Below are 23,776 nucleotides of genomic sequence, written 5' to 3' on the forward strand. Positions count from 1 at the left end.
GAGTGAACCCACGCAAACATGGGGAGAACATGCAAACTCCACACGGCCTGATGGTGGAATTGAACTCAGGACCTTCTTGCTGTGCGGCAACTAATTCAATCTCAGGAAAATAAAATGCAGGGCTTTCATTCATAACAAGTGAGCATCCCACCAAAGAAAAATCAACTGGATACAAGCTTAAAGCAATCTCCTGGTGGGTAACATACAAACGGCTGGACGAGCAAACTAGACAACCCTGACATTTGTTCTGTTCTCTGAATACTACAGATTTTAATAATTCAGCTATTTCTTCAGAGTAGATTTGTGGCCATCACAACAGAGTTTGCACATTTGCCTTTAGATGTGATCTCACTTTTGTGAAAAATGTACACACCTCTTCAAGCCTAAATTAGAACAACTAATCAACCAAGGTTCTCACAGTTTTAAGGCATGCCCCACACCTATAGAAATATTTTGAGAATATGCGGACATGTGTGAGTGAACTATGGACGAGGGACTGCAGCATTGGAGAATGGACCTCTGGAGTGTGGAAAAACTAGCCAACACTGCTGAAGCTGTGTACCAAGCAATTCAATCTTTAAGGTGTACAAAACACTCACAATATGTAGCAGCAATACAACAAACCACTTAAGCCCATGTGGTGCAGAGGCTGGCACTCTGCTGTTCCTGCAGTGTGAGAGCTGTAAGGTGCGTGCCTCAACATGGAAACCTCAGTTTACACCTGGAATTGAAATGAGCCATCTGTTGAGCCCTTGAAACTACATCTGTACATTTCTAACAACAATGTCCTCTGATGACCTGACTAACATCTCACTTTGGAAAACATTTTGGTTTAGAAATGAATAACATCCACTGCTGAAGTATTGATCCTAACCATTTAGTCCCCGTGTTCAGTGGACTTGGAACATTAAAAGTATCACAGTGTTGCCTGGTAAGTGACACAAGTTAGGTGATGTTTCAGGACTTGAAAAGGGTAGAGGGGTGGGCAACTGCTTTTACTAAAAGTTTGTTTGAAACAGCACATTCTTAAGACTAAACACAGGATTTAAGGAATGGGATAACTTTCAAACCCTCAAACTGTAATTTGTAATGTTTAAATTTGGACATGCAGCCAGTTCTGCCAGGCCCTTCTCACTGACTTTCCATCCCCCCACAAACAGCATCAATGGAAACTTGATCCTCAGATGAATTTAGTGAATTTCAAAGTTCCTATTTGAAGAATATCTACCTGACAAGATACATTTATGTTTTATGTTAGTGAAAGAAAATATCTACCTCCAGGCCTTTCACTGCTTTGCTTCATGTACAGCAAAAGACTATAACAGGTTAAATGAGCAACTGGTATACATTTTTTTCCCATAAACTTCTTTGCATAGTTCAGTGTTCTAAGTTGCCAGGTCTTGTATAGATATTTGCAAGACCAGTAAATGCTGAAAGTCCACACTGGGGGCAAACATCTAACCTTTTACAAAACATATCACGTCAGGCACGTATTCAAAAAGAGTTGCTTTCAAATGAGTGGCGTTACATCTCAGGTCCCCATTCCATTTATGCTGTGTTACAGTGAAAGGGGCACATGCCCGCTGAGCATGGAGTATGTAAGTGGATCATGTGACTTGAACCAGTGGCTCCAGCTCCATGACTGATTTAAGTCCTCAAAGATCTGAATTAGACTCTTTTGCACTGTATGTGCAACCATGTGAGTTTCTTTAGAACAACTGAAACTCCAAAGCAGGTCTAAGAGCCAAATACAAGTCGAGATGTCGATTGACTTTCTCAGCTGGCAAGAGCAGACATTTTACACATGTCTACAAACAGAAGGTCTTTCTTTCACCTGATGGGCATGTGCGTGTCATTTGTTGAAGGGAAAAAAAAAAAAAAAAATTCACTGTCAGACTAAGGTTACTTCTACAGTCTGTTACTGAGTTTTGCTGCTGAGAGCTGCAGCTCCACAATGGTGGAGAGCAGCCAGCTGTGGCCTCTTTGAGGCACTGGAATGCTGTGGTCCTTGACAGGTTGGCGGCCTCTTTGCTGTGTGCTGTGGAGAGCTTAGAGGGGCATGAGCCTGGTGGTGTGGAACAGGAGGGGGTTCAGGTCCTCAGCATGGACAGCTCGATGGAGCGACGGCTCGGAGCGACTCCGCTCGATTTTCGGCAGCAAATCTTGCACCTGCTCAATGGACACCAGAATCTGAGGAAGGACAGAAATATTAGGAAAATTACAGACTAGTTTTGTCAACATTACGCAACTACATTGCATATGGTTTGGCAGTCACCTGATTTAAAGGATAGTATGAATTTACAGGCAACTACAATGACACGTCCATGTCTTGCAAATTATTTGTATTGAGCACTCCGATTTGCTTTTCCAGAACTTTCATTAAAGCATCCTGTGCAAGATTCCTCACTGGTGGCCTACAGTCCTGCTGTATCTTGCTTTACATCAAAAATTTCTCCAGGTCTTTATGTTCACCTAAATTCTTCCAAAAACAAATCCTCTTTAGATTGATACAGAGGAGTGGCTGTGGCTCAGGCAGTACAGTAGGTCAACTACTAATCGGAAGGTTGGTGGTTCGATCCCTACAATAAATGATCATCTTTCTGACAGAACCCAGTTGTCGCCAAAAGTTTTGGATAAAGTAAAAGTTTCAAGTTAAATTTAAAGAAAGCCCTTAGAATGTCGAGTCACAGGACCTTTTAACATTGCAGGATATTTTTTATTAAAGTGATAAACGATAAACCATACAAGACTGACCTGTGGAAAAAGGGGCCTTTCATCACGTTTAAACTTCAGGCAGTCGACGATCAGCCTCTTCATTGCTTTGGGTGAGGTACTATACAGCTTACTGAGGTCTGGAGACAGGTAACCACGTCCAACCATGAAGATTATCTGACAAAGAAAAAGAGGACCGAACAAGGTGAGCTACAGAACAAATGTAAGTATTACATCAAAGGTCTGAAGACAGCTTAAGAAACTGGGCCACAAGTCAACCTGGTCTCTGTTGTTGATATTGGAGTAAGGCAGGGTTCCTGACATCAGCTCAAACAGAACTACTCCGTAGCCATATACGTCTGACTGGAACGTGTATGGGTTTGTGTCCTGCATGCGGATCACCTCAGGAGCCTAATGAGAGGAGAGAGGAAAAAATGAATTAAAAACTGACAAAGAGGTACTTTAACACTACCGATTACACTAATTTAGCTTTTTGTAAAGATGTTGTGACTTAACCAGATTAGAAGCAAATACACTACAAACCCTTGTACATAAAAACTGCATGTATGGATATAGGGTCTATCAAATAATGTGCGTGTGACCTTTACAGTGTTTAAACAAGTGGATGGAAAACTTCCAGGGTTCCAATATACAATGAAAAACCATCATATTTCTATTATTCTGCTTTACAGTTAATGATACAGATGTGACTTGATGTTATTTACAGTAATCACTTTTCAAGAAAAGTCGTCAAACAAACAATATAACTTAACCTGTCAAGACTCAAGATGTACACAGGTTATAAAGGACAACATTAACATGCATCGGTAATAGTATGCATCAGCCGCTCATTTTGCAAGTATCAGCAGCTGAAGAATGACATGATGTAAAAGTATTACTAAAGATCAACAATTTCTTTACCAAAACTGTTTTTTTGTGGTGTGTGGCACCCAGCACAGTCAGAACCTGACATCTCTTTGGTGCATGATTTCAGTCAACTCCACCAACTTGACTGACATGTGGCACTGTGACATGACACAACAGTCCCAATAGAAAAAGGAACCTGCCCAATGAGTGCTGTGGGAAGCTGGATAATCAGCCAATTGTGGCCACGGGCAGGATCAACACTGTTGCCAAGCTAGAACCGAGGAGTAATAACACTAATGACCGACACTGCAGTTTGTTATGTCTGTCGGCATAGCGATGTATCAGTGGGGACTTAAACACATTAGATTTCAGACAGAGCCATTGGTCTTTAGTAACTAGTTAGGAGGGAAAAAAGCTCCCTCGTAGAAAACAATTTAAGTAAGGGCAATGTCAGACTGAAGGTGAAAGAAGACACAGCCACAGTTCATGTACGGGTGGCTGTGGCTCAGGTGGTAGAGCAGATCAGCAACTGATTGGAAGGTTGGTGCTTCGATCCTTGGCTTCCCCAATCTATATGTCAAATATCCTTGGGCCAAGATACTAAACCCAAGTTGCCCTCGGATGCGTTCATCGGAGTGTGAATGTAGATTAGTTTGCACTTGTGTTTAGAAGTGCTTATGTGAACGGGTGAATGAGGCATGTTGTATACAGCGCTTTGAGTACTCCGGAGAGTAGAAAAGCGCTATATAAGAATCAGTCCATTTACCATGTAATCAAGAGTCAAGTTAAATGTTCTAGCTGCTGCCATGTTGGATTTTTAAAATCAATGTCACGAGGACAGGTGGATCCGACTGGCAAAACAAGAGATTCTGTATGCTGAACTTAAACTGAAATTTTCAAATTTAATAGGACTTGAAACTAGCAATTTAGCCCAAGAACTCATCTGAAACAGAATTGAGTACTCATACAAAGGAGCAGAGGCTCATTTTGCTCTAGTGTTCTATAAAACCCAAAATCTTTTCAAAAACTGCTCCCCCTACTGGCCTTAAAATGTCATATAGACTCTGAGCTCTACAATAAACATGTTAAGTATCCTTACCATCCAGAGAATGGATCCGCTGGGTTGTTCTACCTGCTGAGAACCAGTCCATCGAGCCTTCACTGTAGCCAAGCCAAAGTCACCGATTTTAACAGTCCAGCCCTCATGGAGAAAAATATCTGGCAGCAAATCTCAGAAAAATACAACAGACAGCTGCTGGACGTTTTCATGGTATCAGTTACTGCATAAACATTTCACAAGAAAGAAGTTATAAAAAGTGAGACTGACAGAGGAAACTACCCAAAGTAAACAATGGGAAACAAAGAAATGTCCACCTGACAGTGTGGAATGACTCGACAAACTCAAATTTAATACCTCAGTTTCAAATTCAAATGTTTGTCCCTGACAGCAGCGATGCACCGTATCATCTTAAAATTGGCCTCTTCATGAAAACAAGGGAGAGGTGTCTTCAAGGTAAGAGTCAGCATAGAGTTTGTTTCTTGTGTTAAGAGTACTGACACATCACAGTTTTAATGGTTTGGCTGCTCTGTATATCACTGTCTATTAAAAGGAAATGCTTTTTGTGTGTTGTTAAACCTTTAATAACTGCAGAGCATGAGGCTCAAATTAGCACGTGTGATTACGGGTTAAAAAGGTACAGCTATCTAAACTCAGAAACACACAATGACTGCACTTATGTACACCATGCACAAGAGAAGGATACTGTTTGATTTCATGTCTCGGTGAATGATGTTCTTTGCATGAAGATAGCTGAAAGAAAAAGCAAAAAAACCCAATTTGAAAACTAGTAAATTAAATTCATGGGTGCCAAACATTTGTATACAGAATGAGCTTCTTGCACTACAAAAAGACTTTATGTCTGCTACTTGGCCTGACTAAGTGATGATGGTGAAATGGAATATTGCAGCAAGTCTTACTCCATGCCCTGTGCTGTCTGTCTGGCCACATCAATGCGACGCACAGTATCAAACTTGCTCTCTAAGACATGCAGATGGCGGTACAGGCTGCTGCCTTCACACCATTGTGTGATGATGGCAAAGTTGGGCTTAGTCATGAAGCCCATGAACAGCAGGATGTTGACGTGGCGGGTCTTCCTGTAGAGAACAGAAATAGTGAAACTTAGAAATTCCATTACCTCATCCGCAGTCAGAAAGTTGTAGTCACCACATTGTTAAGAGTTAAATTAAAGTGCTATAACAATGTGAACTGGTGTTAATAAAACCAGTTTATGCAGCGTTAATAATACTAATATCATTATCATTATTAATAACTCCACCACCAGCAGCAGTTGTGGAAAGATTTGTGCAAATAAAACCAAGTTAAAGTCATGTAAACCACTGCTCACCGCAACACCTGCATTTCATTTTTAAAGGCTTGTAACTGCTCAGGCGTTGGCTCTTTGACTTTGAGGATCTTGATTGCCACATCTCCATGCCACTTTCCCTTGAAGACAGTTCCAAAGGAGCCAGAACCTATTCTCTTCTGGATGTTGACTTCTCGAGAGTGGACTTCCCAGTAGTAACTTGAATCTCTGTTGCCTCCTCGGTGCTGAAACAACAGATTGACTGTTAAATTTGTTAAAAAGAGATAGCAGTTCAATGCATTCAAAGGTTGCCCTTGTGAATATGTAAAGTGACCAGTGGCCTGTGAACAATGTTAAAGACACCCTACCACTTTCTTTTTGTCATCAGAGGACGAGGGCTTGCGCTCCCTGGGTTCCGAAGGGGACTTTGGTGGCTTCTTCCCTGGAGAGCCAAAAGAAGAGGGCGGGCTGGTGGAGGGCTTAGGTGAGGGTTCAGGACCTGCAGCAACAAGAGACAGCACAACATAAGTGTCATACATAGAATAACAAATGTATTCTAAAACAGAAGAGAGGGGGAAAAATGGAAAGCATACCTATTGTGTTGTTGAACTTTAGTGCTTCCTAAGAGGAGATATGCAACAAAGTTATTTTGATGAATACACAGTGGAGGTGACAATCCTTCAAGCAAAAGCAAACAAGCAGCCAACACCGACCTCTATAATCATGGCAGAAGCAGGGTCCAATGTGCTGACCATATGAACATTGGGAGTAGATGTGGAGCGATGCCTCTGTAGAGACTGACCATCTCCGCCTGACATGGGGAAGTGAAAGGTTGAGGACGGGGATGGGGACAGGTGGCCCATTCTGAGCAAAAAGAAAGAAGGCCAAAATTTTGATTAAAATATACATTTCACAAAATAAAGCAATGCTGCAATTTTGATAGAACGCCATCTGCCCAGCTTACCCAGAAGGCTCTGGGGTTAAGGCTGGGTTGCTCTGCGTGGGGGAATTTTCTGGCAGTATTATCTGTGGGTATCCATCTGGGCAAGGACTGGGATCAGAACTGGACATAGGATTGAAAGAAAACAATTAAACAATATCACAGAAGTTTCATACTATTCAGGCTCCAATTATGTGCAAAATTTCTGTTATTTAGTACTAAATAATTTAGTAAGTGCATATTTGCACCGTTTTTTTAATGTCAAGTCTGAATCTGATCATCTAGGCACATCACAAAAAGATGGTCCGTATATCTCCATTTTTCCCTGAAACTGTTCTGAATTTTAAGAACTTCAGGTGTTTTAATTGTTTTTCAACATCATTAGGGCTGGGCCATATCATACCGTTCACGTTAACACTGGTATAACGTTCGGCAACGATAAGAAAATGAAATACCGCGATAGAATATGGGTAAAACTTTGTTTTTTGTTTGTTTGTGCCTTTGTTTTCATACGCACATGGTGGAAAAAGCAGGGCGGCGACGGAGAATGAGAAGGGCGAAAGCGGATCGTTGAATAAAACGGATGAACCAGAATTGGTTTGTAAAAATGCTGCAACTTCAGTGGTGTGGCACTGGTTTAGCTTTTGTCTGTCAGATACACGACAAAGCACTATTTTTGGTAGCGCATGCTAGCGGGCCGTCGTTATTACCGTGTTTTTTGGAAAATACGGCACTTAAAATCAATCCTTTGATTTTTCTGAAAATCAACAGTGCCCCTTATAATCCCTTGTGCCTTATGAATTCTGGTTGTGTTTACTGACCTCGAAACGATTTTATGTCGTACACGGCGCTGGAAAAATCTGTCAAATGTTTTAGTACGACTTTGCTAAGCTACGAACCCGCACCGCTTGATGGATTGTTGGAGCATTATGGCTATCGTAGGTAGGAGCCTCGGAGTGATACGTACTGTGCGTCAACATAATATTACCGTATTGTGTGTGTATAACCTCTTTCTAAGTTTTGTGGATATTATACATGGTTATATGTCAGCCAATTTCCACTGCCTTTAACTTTAACTAGAGAACGCACATAAACAGGCAGCTGTTTTTTTTTTTTTGGTTTTTTTTTTGGTTTTTTAAGTGAAAATAAATTATTAGAGCAAAAAAAACCCCATCAAAGTTGTGGAGTTGTAAAGTATTTTGTCTAGTGTCAATTATATCGTTATCAAATGTATATTGTGATAAATATTTTTGGTCATATCGCCCTGCTCTAATCAATCAGTCCCAATAAAGTTATTTACAAAGACTAAAGTAAAAGACTATTTTAAGAGTGCAGAAGGAAAATTACAGTGTGTAAAAATCATTAGATTTTAGTAGATGGCAGATTGCAGTCAACTAAATGTTGTTGTTGGGATTTTTTTGGTTTTTTTAACCCTCCCAATTCAAGTTCATAATCCTAGCTACGTTGGCTCTTCTAGGAGAAACGTGTTAGTCAGCTAAGACAGTGAAAGAGGCCAATATGAGTTGAGTGAGTTGTTGAGGATATCCTGAACTAAGGAGCTCGGAAAGAAAAACGTCCGAACTTTGAGTTTCTTGGAAGACGTTTCACCTCTGATCCGAGAAGCTTCTTCAATTCACAGCTCCTTAGACGACAATGACCAGGATGACCAAGAACCTTCACACACATATCCTGACCTTTTCTTTTGTAAACGCTGCTGTTAGCATTTAGAGAAACTCTCTTTGAAGTGGATCCAACATTGTTGAACTTAAACATTTAGCGGACAAACTCCTATACACAAGGAGAATACACTCAAACTGTTTATCAGAAGGAAAGTGTGATTTTTAGGACACTGCAGTCTAACGTTAGCTGGCCAACTCTTATAACCAGCCGTTTAGTTGGCAGTCAGCTGTCTGGAGTCTAATTACAATAAGTAATTGCAATAATATTGGGAATAAAGAAGCATGTTTTTGCATGTTTTTGTGTGCTAGAGCCTTGACTGCAGTTCAGGAGATGAGGCTTGAGGTGAAGAGGATGAGGTGGAAATGAGGAAAGAGCATTTAAAAGCCTTTTGTGATCTTTAAAGGCTTACTATGTAAGCCTTTAAAGATCACAAAAGGCTTACTATGTATGTCTCTACATAAAACATGATTAACCAGAATACAATGTTCATCTCAGCCACTGTAATCAAAATTACAGGGCAACATGGCAGCTATAAAAAACACAACAACTAACAAATTAAAAAAACAACAAAAAACTGTATGGCCTGTATGTCGACATCATGTTGCAAAGTCTGGAAAATATCGTCTGAATCCATAGAATTGTGGCCCTCCTTAAAAATAGGACTTATTTTCCAACTAGCCACCTTCTCTTGGTGAAATATTACCAGCAAAGCATCTGGTACAGCCAACGATAAACACTACTCCAACTCACCGCTCTCTTATAGTATCCATGTCCACACACACGGTGGGGACCTTGCTACTGCAGTGTTGGTGAAACTTGTAGCCACATGTCTGACATCTGAAGCCATTGAAAAGGAACTTGTGGCAAAAATCACAGTAAGCCAGCTTGAAGAAAGTTTTGCGTACCTATACAGATAGAGTTCATGAAATTTACTTTGCAGTAATAACATTTAAGACCATCAAGGCTAAAAACAGCAGCAATTCAATTAGAGTATCACAGGCCAAAAACGTATGAACAAAAGGTATTTCACATAAGCTATGAACATTTTATACACAGGTATGTGAGATACTTACAAAGTTGTGCATGGTCAGGGGAATATCATCCAGGACCTCAACTAAAAGCTCCTCTCCAACTAGAGGAGTTATGTCTGTGTCCCAGTCCGTCAGTCTTTTTCGACTAGAGGGGCAAAAAAAGGAACATTTAGAAGCAATTTAAACACTCTTTGTACATATCACCAATATTGAAACCCCTTTCAAGGTTTAAAATGGCTAAGATAACAAAAAAATAACAACGGAGAGGTCTTCATTATCCTAATTGACCAATGCACTTAATTTGTATATCAATGAGTTTCTCAGAAATGTCAACAACTGTTTATGGTGCGAGAAAACAGTTTACAACTATGTTGAAGCATCAAAACTGCTAAATTACAAATTCTACCTTTAAGCTGTTGAATGTTCACAGACAGCTAGAGTAAAATTTTTACTTTCATTCATTTTTCTCTTTAAAGTGGATCTTTCATGGTCATTTCCAACTTTTATCCTGAGATTCTACTAGCGTAGCTAAAGTTTGAACAGAAGGTCAGTGATTCTTTCCCTTTGTTAAGACTGTTTTAATATTTAATGAAGCATAGGAATGTTACCCATCGTTACACAGGAAACCCTTCAAATGCATTATGGTAACAAAAAAAAAAAAAAATACACAATGAATAATTAATTGTATATTAGTTGTTTATCAATGCATATTGACTTTTCTACCGTTTCAGCCTTTGAATCAACTTCACATTACATCTTCAGCCTCTGTTATATACATGTGTTTGTCTAACATGTAGTCTTGTGACAGCTGTTCACTATTGCCTCTCAGAGTTTCATGTGGGCTAAAAGGAATGCAAAGTCATTTTCCAATATGATGTGAGAGGACGTGGCACAAACAGCAGTGCAATCTTACCCTCCTAGAAGGCGAAATACAGCACAGCACTCTTGGCTCAGGCCTCTCACTTTGAGCGCTTTATCTAGAATCTCATGCACAGTCTGTCCTTGGCGGACATTCACCTGAAAACAGAATGCCATATTTGAATACGTGTGACTTTGACATGACATTCTCTGATCACACAGGTAACACTTGGGTAAAATGGCAGTAACAAAGAGCATCAATTTTGACCATACAAGAAACAAACATTACATTAGATGATGCAGGTTACTGTTCCCATTATGTGTTTAGGAATGTGGAATGTAAAGCTACATGTAAATGTGGCTGAATATGATTCTTTGCTTTCCAGCTTTTTCTTCATGCTGTAAGTGGGAAATAAATTCCTCAGTCTCTGTCGCCATCTCTCTCATCTCCCCTTCCCTATTTAGAGGTGCACACAGGAGAACAAACAAGAAAGACAAAAAGGGGCATCATGTCTCTTGTCTGAAGAGCTGCAGATGGGAGGAAATACCATGAGCAAATCAACCGTTCTTTCTGTACCACACACCTAAAGGTTTAGAGTAATAGTGGGTGGATTGAGCAGAACTAGAAGGATCTGTACCTCTCAAGAATCAGGAAACGGGCAGGGAAAATCATCACAGACCCCTCACACCCTGGACACAGACTTTTTGATCTGCTGCCCTCTGGCAGACGGTACAGAAGCCTGCAGACCAGGACCACCCAACATAGGAACAGTTTCTTTCCCCTCGTCATCTCCCTTCTTAACAGTTGACCTGTCACACTGCTCCCACTGCCAGACTGCAACTGCACCTTATGTACATTCTGTAGTAGGGCTGCCACGATTAGTCGACTAGTCACGATTACGTCGACTATCAAAATCGTCAACGACTGATTTAATAGTCGACGCGTCGTTTGAAGCTTTGTAAGATCACAAAAGACGCAGGAATGAGTAGTAGGATTTAAGAGTGTAATAACGGACTGAAACAGAAGAGGGCAGCACTGCATGGATGCCAGCTGCCGTTAAACCCTGAAGAAGAAGAAGCTGTGTCCCAGAATTCATAGCGCAGCCCAGCTCAATTTCCAACAACGGCGGCAGCTAGTTAGTTTTAAAATTACTCTTATTATTCTTTTCTGGGTCACAAAATAAACGTAGCTGTGTAAACCTCAAATATTTGCTCAGTTTATCAAGACGCCACATATTTTCAAAAGCGCGCCGACGTTTTCGGAGACGTCTGTTACCCACTAGCTCGATAGCTAGCTAGGCTCACTAGAGCCCGTGAGAACACCGGACTCCCGGCAAATCGTTTTCAAACCCACCGCCTTCTTTCGCTACTCGGGTTAAACATACATAAGTCACTTAGATAACTTAAACATGTTATTGTTTGGCTTTTTTTTGTATTTTATTTGTTCCTGAGTAAATCGGTTTGGCTGAGATTAAAGTTATAGTTTTTACACAGCTGAATAAACATCAAGCAGACAACTGCTTATCAGAAGTGTGAGATGCTCGAGAATATACTCCGGTGTCCTGTTATATTTTAGATAGCAAGGAGCAGACGGCTGAGTTTATTAAACTCCACCGAAACAATCTGCAAATTTAATTAAAATTTTATAAACTAACATCTTGTCTTTATTTTTAGTTAGCACATACCTTAAACACTTAAAGCTGTAAGCTAATGATAGTTATATATGAGCAGATGCTGCTGGTGCAATATGCTGTACGTTTTACGTCCAATGGATGATGATCTGATTAGTCGACTAATCGCAAAAATAATCGGTGACTAGTCGACTATCAAAATAATCGTTTGTGGCAGCCCTATTCTGTAGTATTCATTCCACCTCATTTCATTTCTGTATTTTATGTATACAAGTTTAGATTCGTTATCTATAGTTGTTTACACAGCTTTGTGTATGTATGTGTAATGTGTGTATATAGATGTGTGTGTGTGTGTGTGTGTGTGTGTGTGTGTGTGTGTGTGTGTGTGTGTGTGAGAGATTTACATTGCTGTGCTTGAGAGCCACCATCTACCAGAACCAAATTCCCTGTATGTGTCTGCACATATACTTGGCCAATAAACACGATTCTGAACTAACCTTTTTCAAAATGAAACGAACTGAACTACATCCCGACTACCGCTTACACATCTGGGCGCTAACTTAGGCTGAGACCCCATCTAAATGAACCTCTCCATAAAACCTTTTATTTCAATAGTCACCTGAAAATAAAAATAAAAATATCTACTGAATCACCAGCCAAATGTCATTTTAAAAAATAAATATAACTTCAATTTACACATCATTATGGCTAGGGCTGCTCAATTACCGTAATTGTCGGGCTATAAGCCGCTACTTTTTGCACAAGCTTTGAACCCTGCGGCTTTTAGTCAGGTGCGGCTTTTCTATGGATTGTCCATGAGCGGATTTGTTTTGTTTGTTCCGCTGTTGTACGGCACTACGTTGCCTGGCGGAAGGATCGGGGTTCAAGAGTGGTATGTTGGTCACATGTCCATCCGCCAGGCAACGTAGTGCCGTACGAAGTAGCACGAAAAGCAAACTTCAAAGTAGCGCTACGCGTTCAGCGGGAGGTGTGGATGACGAGCGGCGATAAACTTGCGAAAAGCAAGTTATGCTCAACTCCACCATTGGATTCTGACAGCGTGGAAAAGTGTGAAAACATCCACGATCACCAACGGATTTCGAAGGGCTGGACTGTTGCATGATGGAGAGGAGGACACCGCCACGGCCCTTCTGAGGGTGTTCGACTCTGAAACTGACAAAGAGGATTTGTTTGGTTGGTTTTGAAAGTGACAACGAAGGAGAGAAGCGGAGAGTGAATGACGAAGCCATCCTGAGCCTGTTTGTATCCGACACTGGAGAAGAGGACTTTGGTGGTTTTAGTGCGCAGGAAGAAGAGAAAGATGGTGGTGAATGACTGACTTTTCTTCTTGTTAAAACAGTGTCACTGCACCTGAGCCTAAAAGGTAGTCCGAATCTATTTTTCTGGTGTGCTGTAGGTTATTATGTACTACATTTGTTACTCATTTATGAAGCACAGTACATGTTTCGTACTTGTAATTACCGCTACTTGTACATATACCTAAAAAGTTATGCAAATATGCACCCATAACTTGTTTTTCAAAATATTAATAAAAGTGATGTCTCCAAACAGCCGTCTCTTTCCTGACAATTCGCTTTGTGCATATTCTCTTACATATGATGAGTCAACATTGAAACACCTGCGGCTTTTGGTCAGGTGCGGCTAATGTATGTACAAAACAGGATTTTCCCCTGATTTTAGCTTGTGCGGCTAATATTCAGGTGCGCTTTGTAGTCCGGGAAATACGGTAATCGAATTTTAATCACGATTACGATCTGGGCTTTCAACGATCATTAAAAATGACTGAGCCGATTATTAGCCCCTCCCTCATTTATCCGCGACACCTTAAAGGCCGGTCCGTGAAAATATTGTCAGGCATAAACCGGCCCTTGGCGCAAAAAAGGTTGGAGACCGCTGATTAAGAGGACCCGAGGGAAGCTCGAAAAGCTCGGAAAGCTAAGCAGAAGTTATTTGGAGAGGAGAGTGACTGCCGTTGGTTGAAAAGAGAGGTTAAAAAAAAAAAAAAAAAAAAAAACTTCAGTGGTGTTGTACACTATTTTATATTATTATTTAAAGTCATTATTCAATACATTGTTATTGTTAACCCTTTAAAGCCGGTCAGAGCAGCATGCTCCGTTTTGTGTAACTATTTTTAAATCCCTGTAGAACCTGAACCGTGTAAGCTAGCGCAATATTTTTTTTTTTTTTGCATATGAAACCAGAGGAGTTGTACTTGCATCTTATGCCATCAGGTTGTCCTCGGTCACGGTTTCCTTCCACATATAGCTTTGCAAAAGTTGCATAAAAAGGGCTTGCAGGAACAAAAACATAATATTCCAGAAACACGCTTTGCCGATCCGATCAGCTGTTCGTAACACTTCCCACATTGAAACAGACGTCAGCGCGAACTATCGCATGTCCGCCATTTCCTGCCCGAAACCGGAAGTGACATAATTTTCGCGGAAAATGTAGTTTTTTACTTGTAGGCTTTAAAAGCCTATACTGGTGTTTTTATAAGTCATGTTTGACTTTTCTGAATAGTTTCTGGGATGCTTAGAACTCGAAATGCACTGCTGGAAATAGTTTATTTTGATGCACATGCTGTTTTCTTTGCAAATTTGCATCATAGGATTGTTTTTTTCGTTTTTCCTGCAGTGTATCTCCAAAATAAAACTATGAAGACACTCAAAATAGATTTCCTGTTGTTGTAAACTATTTTTTGCAACTTTTTTGTATTTAAAGTTTTGAGGGATAAACCTCTTAAATTTCTCCAAGTAGAAATATATGTAAAAAACAAAACAAAAACTATTTTCAATTTTTTTGTAGTTTATTGCACTTTTTTGCAATTAATGTAGTTACTATGGACTTAATGCATACATATTATTAAAATATGGGCTATAACAGTTGTATAGAAACTTGAAATGCTCCCACAAATGGCACTACAACATGTAAAAAAATAATATAAGCTCTGGCGGACTTGGTTCTATAGTAGGTCGTAAGGGTTAAATAAATATCGTCAAATAATCGAGATCTCAATTTCAGTGAAAATAATCGTGATTATCATTTTTGCCATAATCGAGCAGCCCTAATTATGGCATTAATTGCTTGGTTGACAGAGCCAACACAATCAACACCTTTGGTTATCCCAATGAAGAAAAACCAATTACATTTTAAAAAAAAATAACAACAACACAGCACTTCATATTATCTCAAAAAGTAAGAAAGCACCTTCCTACTTGTCTGCTACAATAATATGTAGTGACATACCCTTGCCACCACACATGTGGAACTGTCAAACGTCAGCTGTGTGCTTATGTTAGCACATCACAATTGGCCAATAGGTTCTCTCATTTTGTGGCTGGTTTGGAGGCAGGGACTCAATAACCAACCTCTTCACAGTTACTCAGTTCTTCCCTACATTTCTATTCGGGACTGAGTGTCATGTCTCTCCCTTATAATGTTGACTAGTCACGATTACGCCGACGACTAATTTAATAGTCGACGCGTCATTTGAAGCTTTGTAAGATCCCAAAAGACGCAGGAATAAGTAGTAGGATTTAAGAGTGTAATAATGGACTGAAAAGGAAGATGGCAGCACTGCATGTACAAGGATGCCAGCTGCCGTTAAACCTCAAAGAAGAAGCAGTGTCCGTTATAGCAGCTGCGTCCAAATTCAGAAACCGCATCCTCCTGTGCCTGCATTTGTAGGCCGATTACGTTACAGTGACACGACGAAGACTGTCCAAATTCGAAGACTCCGACAAATGCAGCTGACAAATACGCCCTTCATTTCCCCAAATTTGAAGGATGGGTCGGGTGTATACTTTGTGGCCCAACCCATCCCAGAATTCATAGCACGGCCCTGCTCAGTTTCCAACAATAGCGGCAGCTAGTTAGTTTTAATATTACTCTTATTATTCTTTCTGGGGCACAAAATAAACGTTTAACATATTTTCCAGGCAAGAATGTAGCTGTGTAAACTTCAAATATCTGCTCAGTTTATCAAGACATCACATATTTTCAAAAGCGCTCTGACGTTTTCGGTAGGGGTGCAACGATACTCGTATCGATATTGAACTGTTCGATACAGTGCTTTCGGTTCGGTACGCATATGTATCGAACAATAAACATTTTTTAATTTATTTTATCAACTTTCCTTCTGATGATGCTGTCTGTGTTGAGCGCTCAGTGGATCTGCGCTCAACAGTGCAGCCTAGGCGGAGTAGTCGAACGCAGATTCACTGAGCGCAGGGCAAGCTAGCCAGACAGAAGTTAAGCTCTCCTTGCAACATGGCAAACTGAACCTCCCCCACCCTCATTCAGATCTGGCGTTTGGAAATATTTTGGTTTTCATGTGAAGTATGACCCTGAAGGTAAGAGCGTCATGGACTAAAGTAAAACAGTATGTTGGATGTGCCACACAATGCTCAATTACATGGGTGGGAACTAGTGTGTTAGCGCAGTTAGCTCGTTAACGTGTTGGCAGTCCAGCCCCACGCACGGGGCGATCGGCGGTAGCTCGTTAACGGAGATTTGCCGTGTTGTGGCGTTAACGTCATTTCAACGAGATTAACGCTGACAGCACTAGTGGGAACACAACGAATATGACTGCACATTTACGCCGACATAATCCTAGTGCAAAATCAAGTGGAAGCAGACAAAAAACAACAAGCACGCATGCTACAAACTTTACCAGAGTAAACATTGCACTCTATTACATTTTACACAGCTTTTTGGGGACGCAATTTGGGTTGTACATTTAGCATTCAAGAATATACTTTAATACAATGCACATGATTCTCCTTATGGGGACCTGATATGTTTAATATGCTGCAGAGAATATAGTCCAGAAGAAGCGTATAGTATAGCTTTTATTTTGGAAAGAGCCATTTCTCTGTAATAAACTCTCTTTTCCAAAGATGAGTGATTCCTCAATCAGATACAGGGCTCGCAAAATCACTAGCCCGACGTCCTGGGGCTAGCGATTTTTCCAGTCGGGCTACCAAAATCTATCTCTGCCCTGCCCGTCGGCCTATCATAGGAAGGAAAAATATATGTCAATGCTTTTGCATTCTTTCGGAAATGTAGCTGGGTAATTATGTCATTGGCATCGGTGAGCCACTGTCAATATGTGACCTATTGAAATCGCGTTTGAATTTGCGCTTGTTTTTTTGCTTTCACTTTGCAATGGCGCGAACTGTGTATAGAGAGCGACAGCACTCATTGGTGAGTGATAATAATTTGCGCACCAACTACAGTGGGGCAAAAAAGTATTTAGTCAGCCACCGATTGTGCAAGTTCCCCCACTTAAAATGATGACAGAGGTCAGTAATTTGCACCAGAGGTACACTTCAACTGTGAGAGACAGAATGTGAAAAAAAAAAATTCCATGAATTCACATGGTAGGATTTGTAAAGAATTTATTCGTAAATTAGGGTGGAAAATAAGTATTTGGTCACCTCAAACAAGGAAAATCTCTGGCTCTCACAGATCTGTAACGTCTTCTGTAAGAAGCTTTTCTGTCCCCCACTCGTTACCTGTATGAATGGCACCTGTTTGAACTCATCATCTGTATATAAAACACCTGTCCACAGCCTCAAACAGTCAGACTCCAAACTCCGCCATGGCCAAGACCAAAGAGCTTTCGAAGGACACCAGGAAAAGTATTGTAGACCTGCACCAGACTGGGAAGAGTGAATCTACAATAGGCAAGCAGCTTGGTGTGAAAAAAATCAACTGTGGAGCAATCATCAGAAAATGGAAGACATACAAGACCACTGATAATCTCCCTCGATCTGGGGCTCCACGCAAGATCTCATCCCGTGGGGTCAAAATGATCATGAGAACGGTGAGCAAAGATCCCAGAACCACACGGGGGGACCTGGTGAATGACCTGCAGAGAGCTGGGACCAAAGTAACAAAGGTCACCATCAGTAACACACTACAACGGCAGGGAATCAAATCCCGCAGTGCCAGACGTGTTCCGCTGCTGAAGCCAGTGCATGTCCAGGCCCGTCTGAAGTTTGTCAGAGAGCACATGGATGATACAGCAGAGGATTGGGAGAATGTCATGTGGTCAGATGAAACCAAAGTAGAACTTTTTGGTATAAACTCAACTCGTCGTGTTTGGAGGAAGAAGAATACTGAGTTGCATCCCAAGAACACCATACCTACTGTGAAGCATGGGGGTGGAAACATCATGCTATAGGGCTGTTTTTCTGCCAAGGGGACAGGACGACTGATCCGTGTTAAGGACAGAATGAATGGGGCCATGTATCGTGAGATTTTGAGCCAAAACCTCCTTCCATCAGTGAGAACTTTGAAGATGAAACGAGGCTGGGTCTTCCAACATGACAATGATCCAAAACACACTGCCCGGGCAACAAAGGAGTGGCTCCGTAAGAAGCATTTGAAAGTCCTGGAGTGGCCTAGCCAGTCTCCAGACCTCAACCCCATAGAAAATCTGTGGCGGGAGTTGAAAGTCCGTGTTGCTCGGCGACAGCCCCAAAACATCACTACTCTCGAGAAGATCTGCATGGAGGAATGGGCCAAAATACCAGCTACTGTGTGTGCAAACCTGGTAAAGACCTATAGTAAACGTTTGACCTCTGTTATTGCCAACAAAGGTTATGTTACAAAGTATTGAGTTGTATTTTTGTTATTGACCAAATACTTATTTTCCACCCTGATTTACGAATAAATTCTTTACAAATCCTACCATGTGGATTCATGGATTTTTTTTCACATTCTGTCTCTCACAGTTGAAGTGTACCTCTGGTGCAAATTACTGGCCTCTGTCATCATTTTAGGTGGGGGAACTTGCACAATCGGTGGCTGACTAAATACTTTTTTGCCCCACTGTATGTCCTCTGACATCGTCTTATCATTTGTTAGCTTACTATGCAAACATGACAAGTGAAATCTCCCGCAGCAAGCTTAAACATGTGAGAGGTTGATCGCGCAGAGAATCGCTGAGCGTTATGTGAGTGCCTGTGTAAAAGCAGCAGTATATATATTTTAGTTCTGCTGAGCCAAATAAGACAGGTCAGGGTGAAGAAGTGACAGCCAAAGAAAAGCTTACTGCAAAACTGAAAAGTTATGACAAATCAGACTATAAGGCAAAAATAAAGTGCAGCTTTATGGTTTCATGGACAAAGAATTTCTGTGGCTGCAATATGACGAGCTAAATAACCAGGGGTGCACATAGGTGGTCCGCAGGTGCGCATTCGCTGTCAAAATAAAAAACGCGCACAAGATAAGAAGTTGCAACGCGTGTTTGCGTACATAAGATTTTCTGGAGGAGGACAGACATTTGTTTAGAACTCTTAAAGCAATTACTTTGGTGTTCCTCCACCTCCAAACAAATGTCAGAAGGAGTGCGCGTATTCTTGGAAAAGTGGTTGCAGGAGGTGAGCTGGCTTCAAACAAATGATGAACGCACAGAGATGTGGAGCAGAATGTGCCGTGAAAATCCCACTCTAGTGGACAAAAACAGTGCCTTTTATATGGACGCAAACGCGCGTTGCAACTTCTAATCTGGTGCGCATCTTTTATTTTGACAGCGAATGCGCACATGCGGACCACTTATGTGCACCCGTGTAAATAACAATGTTCTGCCGGGTGTGTCGTTGGTTTTCCCTCGATTTCTGAGTCGACAAGCGCCTTTGTTACTGGCACCAGTCATTTTAAGAAAGGCCCCCATTAGAACCCATGAGAAATGAAAGAAATGCATTACTGCTTAGTCTGCAATATTTTTCCCAGAACAAAACACCAATTGCAAACTAAAAATAAACTTGAAAAATCTGTTTAGAACAGCGTACTATGTTGCAAAGAGTGAACTACCACTGGCAAAATTTAGCAGTCTTTGCAAACTTCAAAAAGCAAATGGCCTAGATCTTGGTTCCACTTGCCTCTTACCCGTGACTTCAGTGGAAATTTCAAATTCAGGATCTGACAGACTGATTCATGTCCTACACAGTTCTTACAAGTTCATAGAAATTTCTGTTCAATTAGAACCAAGTATTTGAGTTGATGTTTGTAATTTTTATACAATGTTGTAATTTGTGTTTCAACAATTTTTTGATTAATGTTTTGTTTCCTTTACAATATTATACATTAAAGTATAATATTGTAAAGGAAACAAAACATCAATCAAAAAAAATTGCTCTTTTTTTTATTCTGGCTACTTAAATTTATTTTGGGCGAATTTTGTGTATCGTTGCACCCTTAGTTTTCGGATATGTCTGTTACCCACCAGCTCGATAGCTAGCCGGGGTTCAAGGCTCACTAGAGCCGGTGAGAACACCAAACTCCCAGAAAATCGTTTTCAAACCCACTGTGTTTGGCTTTTTTCAGTATTTTATTTGTTCCTGAGTAAATTGGTTTGGCTGAGATTAAAGTTAGTTTTTACACAGCAGAATAAACATCAAGCAGACAACTGCTTATCAGAAGTGTGAGATGCTCGAGAATATACTCCGGTGTCCTGTTATATTTTAGATAGCAAGGAGCAGACGGCTGAGTTTATTAAACTCCACCGAAACAATCTGCAAATTTAATTAAAATTTTATAAACTAACATCTTGTCTTTATTTTTAGTTAGCACATAACTTAAACACTTAAAGCTGTAATCTAATGATAGTTAGATAAGAGCAGATGCATGCTGGTGCAATGAGCTGTACATTTTACATCCAATGGATGCATGATCTGATTAGTCGACTAATCGCAAAAATAATCGGTGACTAGTCGACTATCAAAATAATCGTTTGTGGCAGCCCTACCTACCTACTGCTAATACTACACAGATTTAGCACATGTGCTCATTATTTGTACAAAAAAGGTCCAGCAGAGAAGGGAAAAGCTCAGTTTGATGTGCTTTGGAAGGATCTGTACAGCTAGTAAAACTCACCTGTAAACACTGAGGATTTAAAAGGAGAATGCTCCTACATGAATCCCAGAGATTCATGTTGGATAATGCCATGAACACAGTGTCCTCTACACTGCCACTCATATCACTAAATTTAACACTGACATAGTGACAGGACTATGCAACAGCTACGCTTCAGTGTATGAAAACTTGACATCTAACAGGAATTACAAGTCAAATTAAAGGACGATGGTGGCAGGCACCATCTGAGAAACCTGATACCAACTGTCCAACTAGCTTACTCATTAGCACATTCTGAAAGATGTCAAACTGCAATTACAGTTACAACCAACAGTGATGGAAGATTTTTTCTCCCTCCTACAGAAGTGTTAAATGTCAATTGTTTTCTATCAAACAAGGCACTTTTTATAGTTACAATGTTTAATATAAAAAATGTCACTGGTCAAGACAAACATGGAGAAAAGTATCTCACCACTGTCCTCTGTTTGTTGGGGAGGTAGACTCGGATGGTTCCTCCACCTCGGGGTGGATCCTCTGGACTGGTCTCCCCTGAGGAGGAGTAGGAGGAGGAGGTGGAGGACATGGTGAGAGGCAGGAGGGAATTGGGGGAGGGCAGGGGGGGAAGGGAAGACACAGTACTTGGACACCAAAGCCTCAGGAGAGCTTCATGCACAGTGGGGTCCAGAGGAGTTTTGCCCTTTACCTAGAACCTACACAAACACAAAAAGAATATGAAAAAGTGCACATAGGTATGATAAAATTGATAACACACAGACTTTAACTACTTTTATAAACATTAATAGGTAATTAATGTTAGAAGAATACTACAAATACGTTTTTGGTCGCTCTCTTTAGGGGTTGTACAGCAGAAAATCTACCTCCGATAACCCTTCCCTAGCATCCTCATCTATCACACGAACCCTCTGTACCCCTCTCCTTCACAACATCCCCAAACCTTCCTCTTTTCCTCCTTGTCTAGAAGATCAGTCTTCAACATCCTGTGTTCACCACATATGATTTGGAGTTGATTTGGATATGATCTGCACATATCCAAATCAACTCAGCCTTGGCCAACTTTGTCTTCAAACCGCTCAACCTGAGGTGTCTCTTGGATGCACTCATTTCTAATTTTGTCCATCATAGTCACTCCTAATGAAAATGTTAACGTCTCCAAACTATACATCATAGCAGCTCTCACTACCATCTTGTAAACACCTTTCAATCTTGCTCCTGTCCTTCTGTCACGAATCTCCCCTGGCACTCGTCTTCCCCCTCTTTTACCATTTCTTTTGGATAAAAATCAATTAAATTAGTAAGAGGGAGTGCTATTTTCTGTCTCAACTACTGTACAACACGCTAGTAAAAACTTTAAAGTTTAAAAATCACATACTTTAAAGTGTTGTTGAAAATAACAGTTGTTTGATTAACCCAAACACTGAAACCTCGCGAAAGCTTTTTCCTGAGTTTTGAATTGTCCCATATACCGGTTAGCTTGTAATCCAGTGGCACCAACAACTAAGGTGTTCGCAAAGTGGCCTACAGGAGCAAGAACTAACTTTTTCTAAACGTTGTAGCTCATATTTGAGACCGGGCGAGCTTGGAATTAACATTGAAACAAACCGCTGACAAACAAAGTTGCACATTTGGTTAACAGCCGAAAGATGCTAACGCTAGCTCATATTAGCCCGGTAGCCTAGCATGGGATTCGACTGCCTTGTAAAATGACATTTCGAGTTTGGGGAAGCCATGTTCCTCTTGGAGCGCGAGTTAATTGTCTCCGGCTAACTAGCTGACTGCCTTTCAAGGTAATTTGTAGTAAGGAGGTGCGAAGCGATATAATAAAAACATAATTCCTACAAAGCAAAGTAATCAGAGTTTTCGGAAATTCCTCTTCGCTCAACCAGCTAGCAAACTAGCATAGCTAAGCATTAGCATTAGTTGGAACGGGAGAGATTATGTGGCTGCTTCAGTCACTAGCGCAGTTTACAGTTAAAAGCTTTAACGCGAGTCCCAGCCTGCTAAGGTTAGCAAACTTAGGGGTTTTACCACGGCGTCAGGCTGGTGCCTACTTAAGAGTCTCTTTTCAGATATGCAGCGAATAATTTCCTTGACATGCTCAACACAGGACGGTCCAGATTGTGCTATGCAGTGCTTACGGTGACAGCAAAATCTCCTTTCGTCTCAGTGTTCTGAAACAGTTGGGATAAATAAAAAGTTAAACTCGTACCTGTAACGGCCATCTTGAATTCTCGCAATCTGGAGGCGAATCTGTCAAGAACTTCAGGGGAAAGCGGAAAAACTCCATAAATGCTCTGTGCTCATTGGTCAACTTCTGTAGGCGCGTTCTTTCATTGGACAGAAGCTGCAATCCAAACGGTGGGAGCTGCTGTGTAACGACACACATGTATACTACAGCAAGAGTATAGACACCTGTGATTATTGTTCAGCGTTAAAACCGGTGGAAATGACAAATGTTAATCTGTTTTTTAATTATATTTTGATCACGAGTAAATTAATTAATTTAAAAAACTGTTACAAGATTGTACTAGGGTTACTGACACAAGTATAAATGCATACTAGTGCACTGTTCAGACACTTGACACATATTTGCGGATGTGTCATTTTGGCAAATTGGTACTGAAAAAAGGATGAAAATCTCTGTGGTGAAATATAACTTTAAGGAGAGAGAGACAAAGGGTGAGAAAAGAGAGGAAAAAAGCACACACAGGCGGAATACATGTTATGGTTTAATCTGAAAGAGACAGGAGACTGTAGTGGCAGGGGAGAATGTAGTTATGGTAGCAGTCTGCA

The 23,776-nt window shown here is 40.8% G+C and overlaps 1 protein-coding gene across 1 annotated transcript; it reads right to left on the reverse strand.

Moving 5' to 3' along the window:
* Positions 1–555: 555 nt before the first annotated feature.
* Positions 556–23,342, reverse strand: araf (A-Raf proto-oncogene, serine/threonine kinase). The gene is made up of 16 exons (XM_026187774.1): positions 23,193–23,342; positions 21,438–21,675; positions 10,507–10,610; positions 9,636–9,738; positions 9,313–9,467; positions 6,907–7,005; positions 6,656–6,806; positions 6,536–6,563; positions 6,311–6,441; positions 5,985–6,187; positions 5,557–5,733; positions 5,343–5,389; positions 4,679–4,797; positions 2,992–3,123; positions 2,755–2,889; positions 556–2,190 (listed from the first exon to the last, which is right to left on the reverse strand). Exons 2-16 carry the CDS (start codon positions 21,546–21,548, stop codon positions 2,050–2,052), a joined length of 1,836 nt encoding a protein of 611 aa, XP_026043559.1. The 5' UTR covers positions 21,549–21,675; positions 23,193–23,342; the 3' UTR covers positions 556–2,049.
* Positions 23,343–23,776: the final 434 nt, after the last annotated feature.

This window comes from Astatotilapia calliptera, chromosome 12 (genome assembly GCF_900246225.1).
Source record: "Astatotilapia calliptera chromosome 12, fAstCal1.2, whole genome shotgun sequence".
Taxonomy (NCBI): Eukaryota; Metazoa; Chordata; class Actinopteri; order Cichliformes; family Cichlidae; genus Astatotilapia; species Astatotilapia calliptera.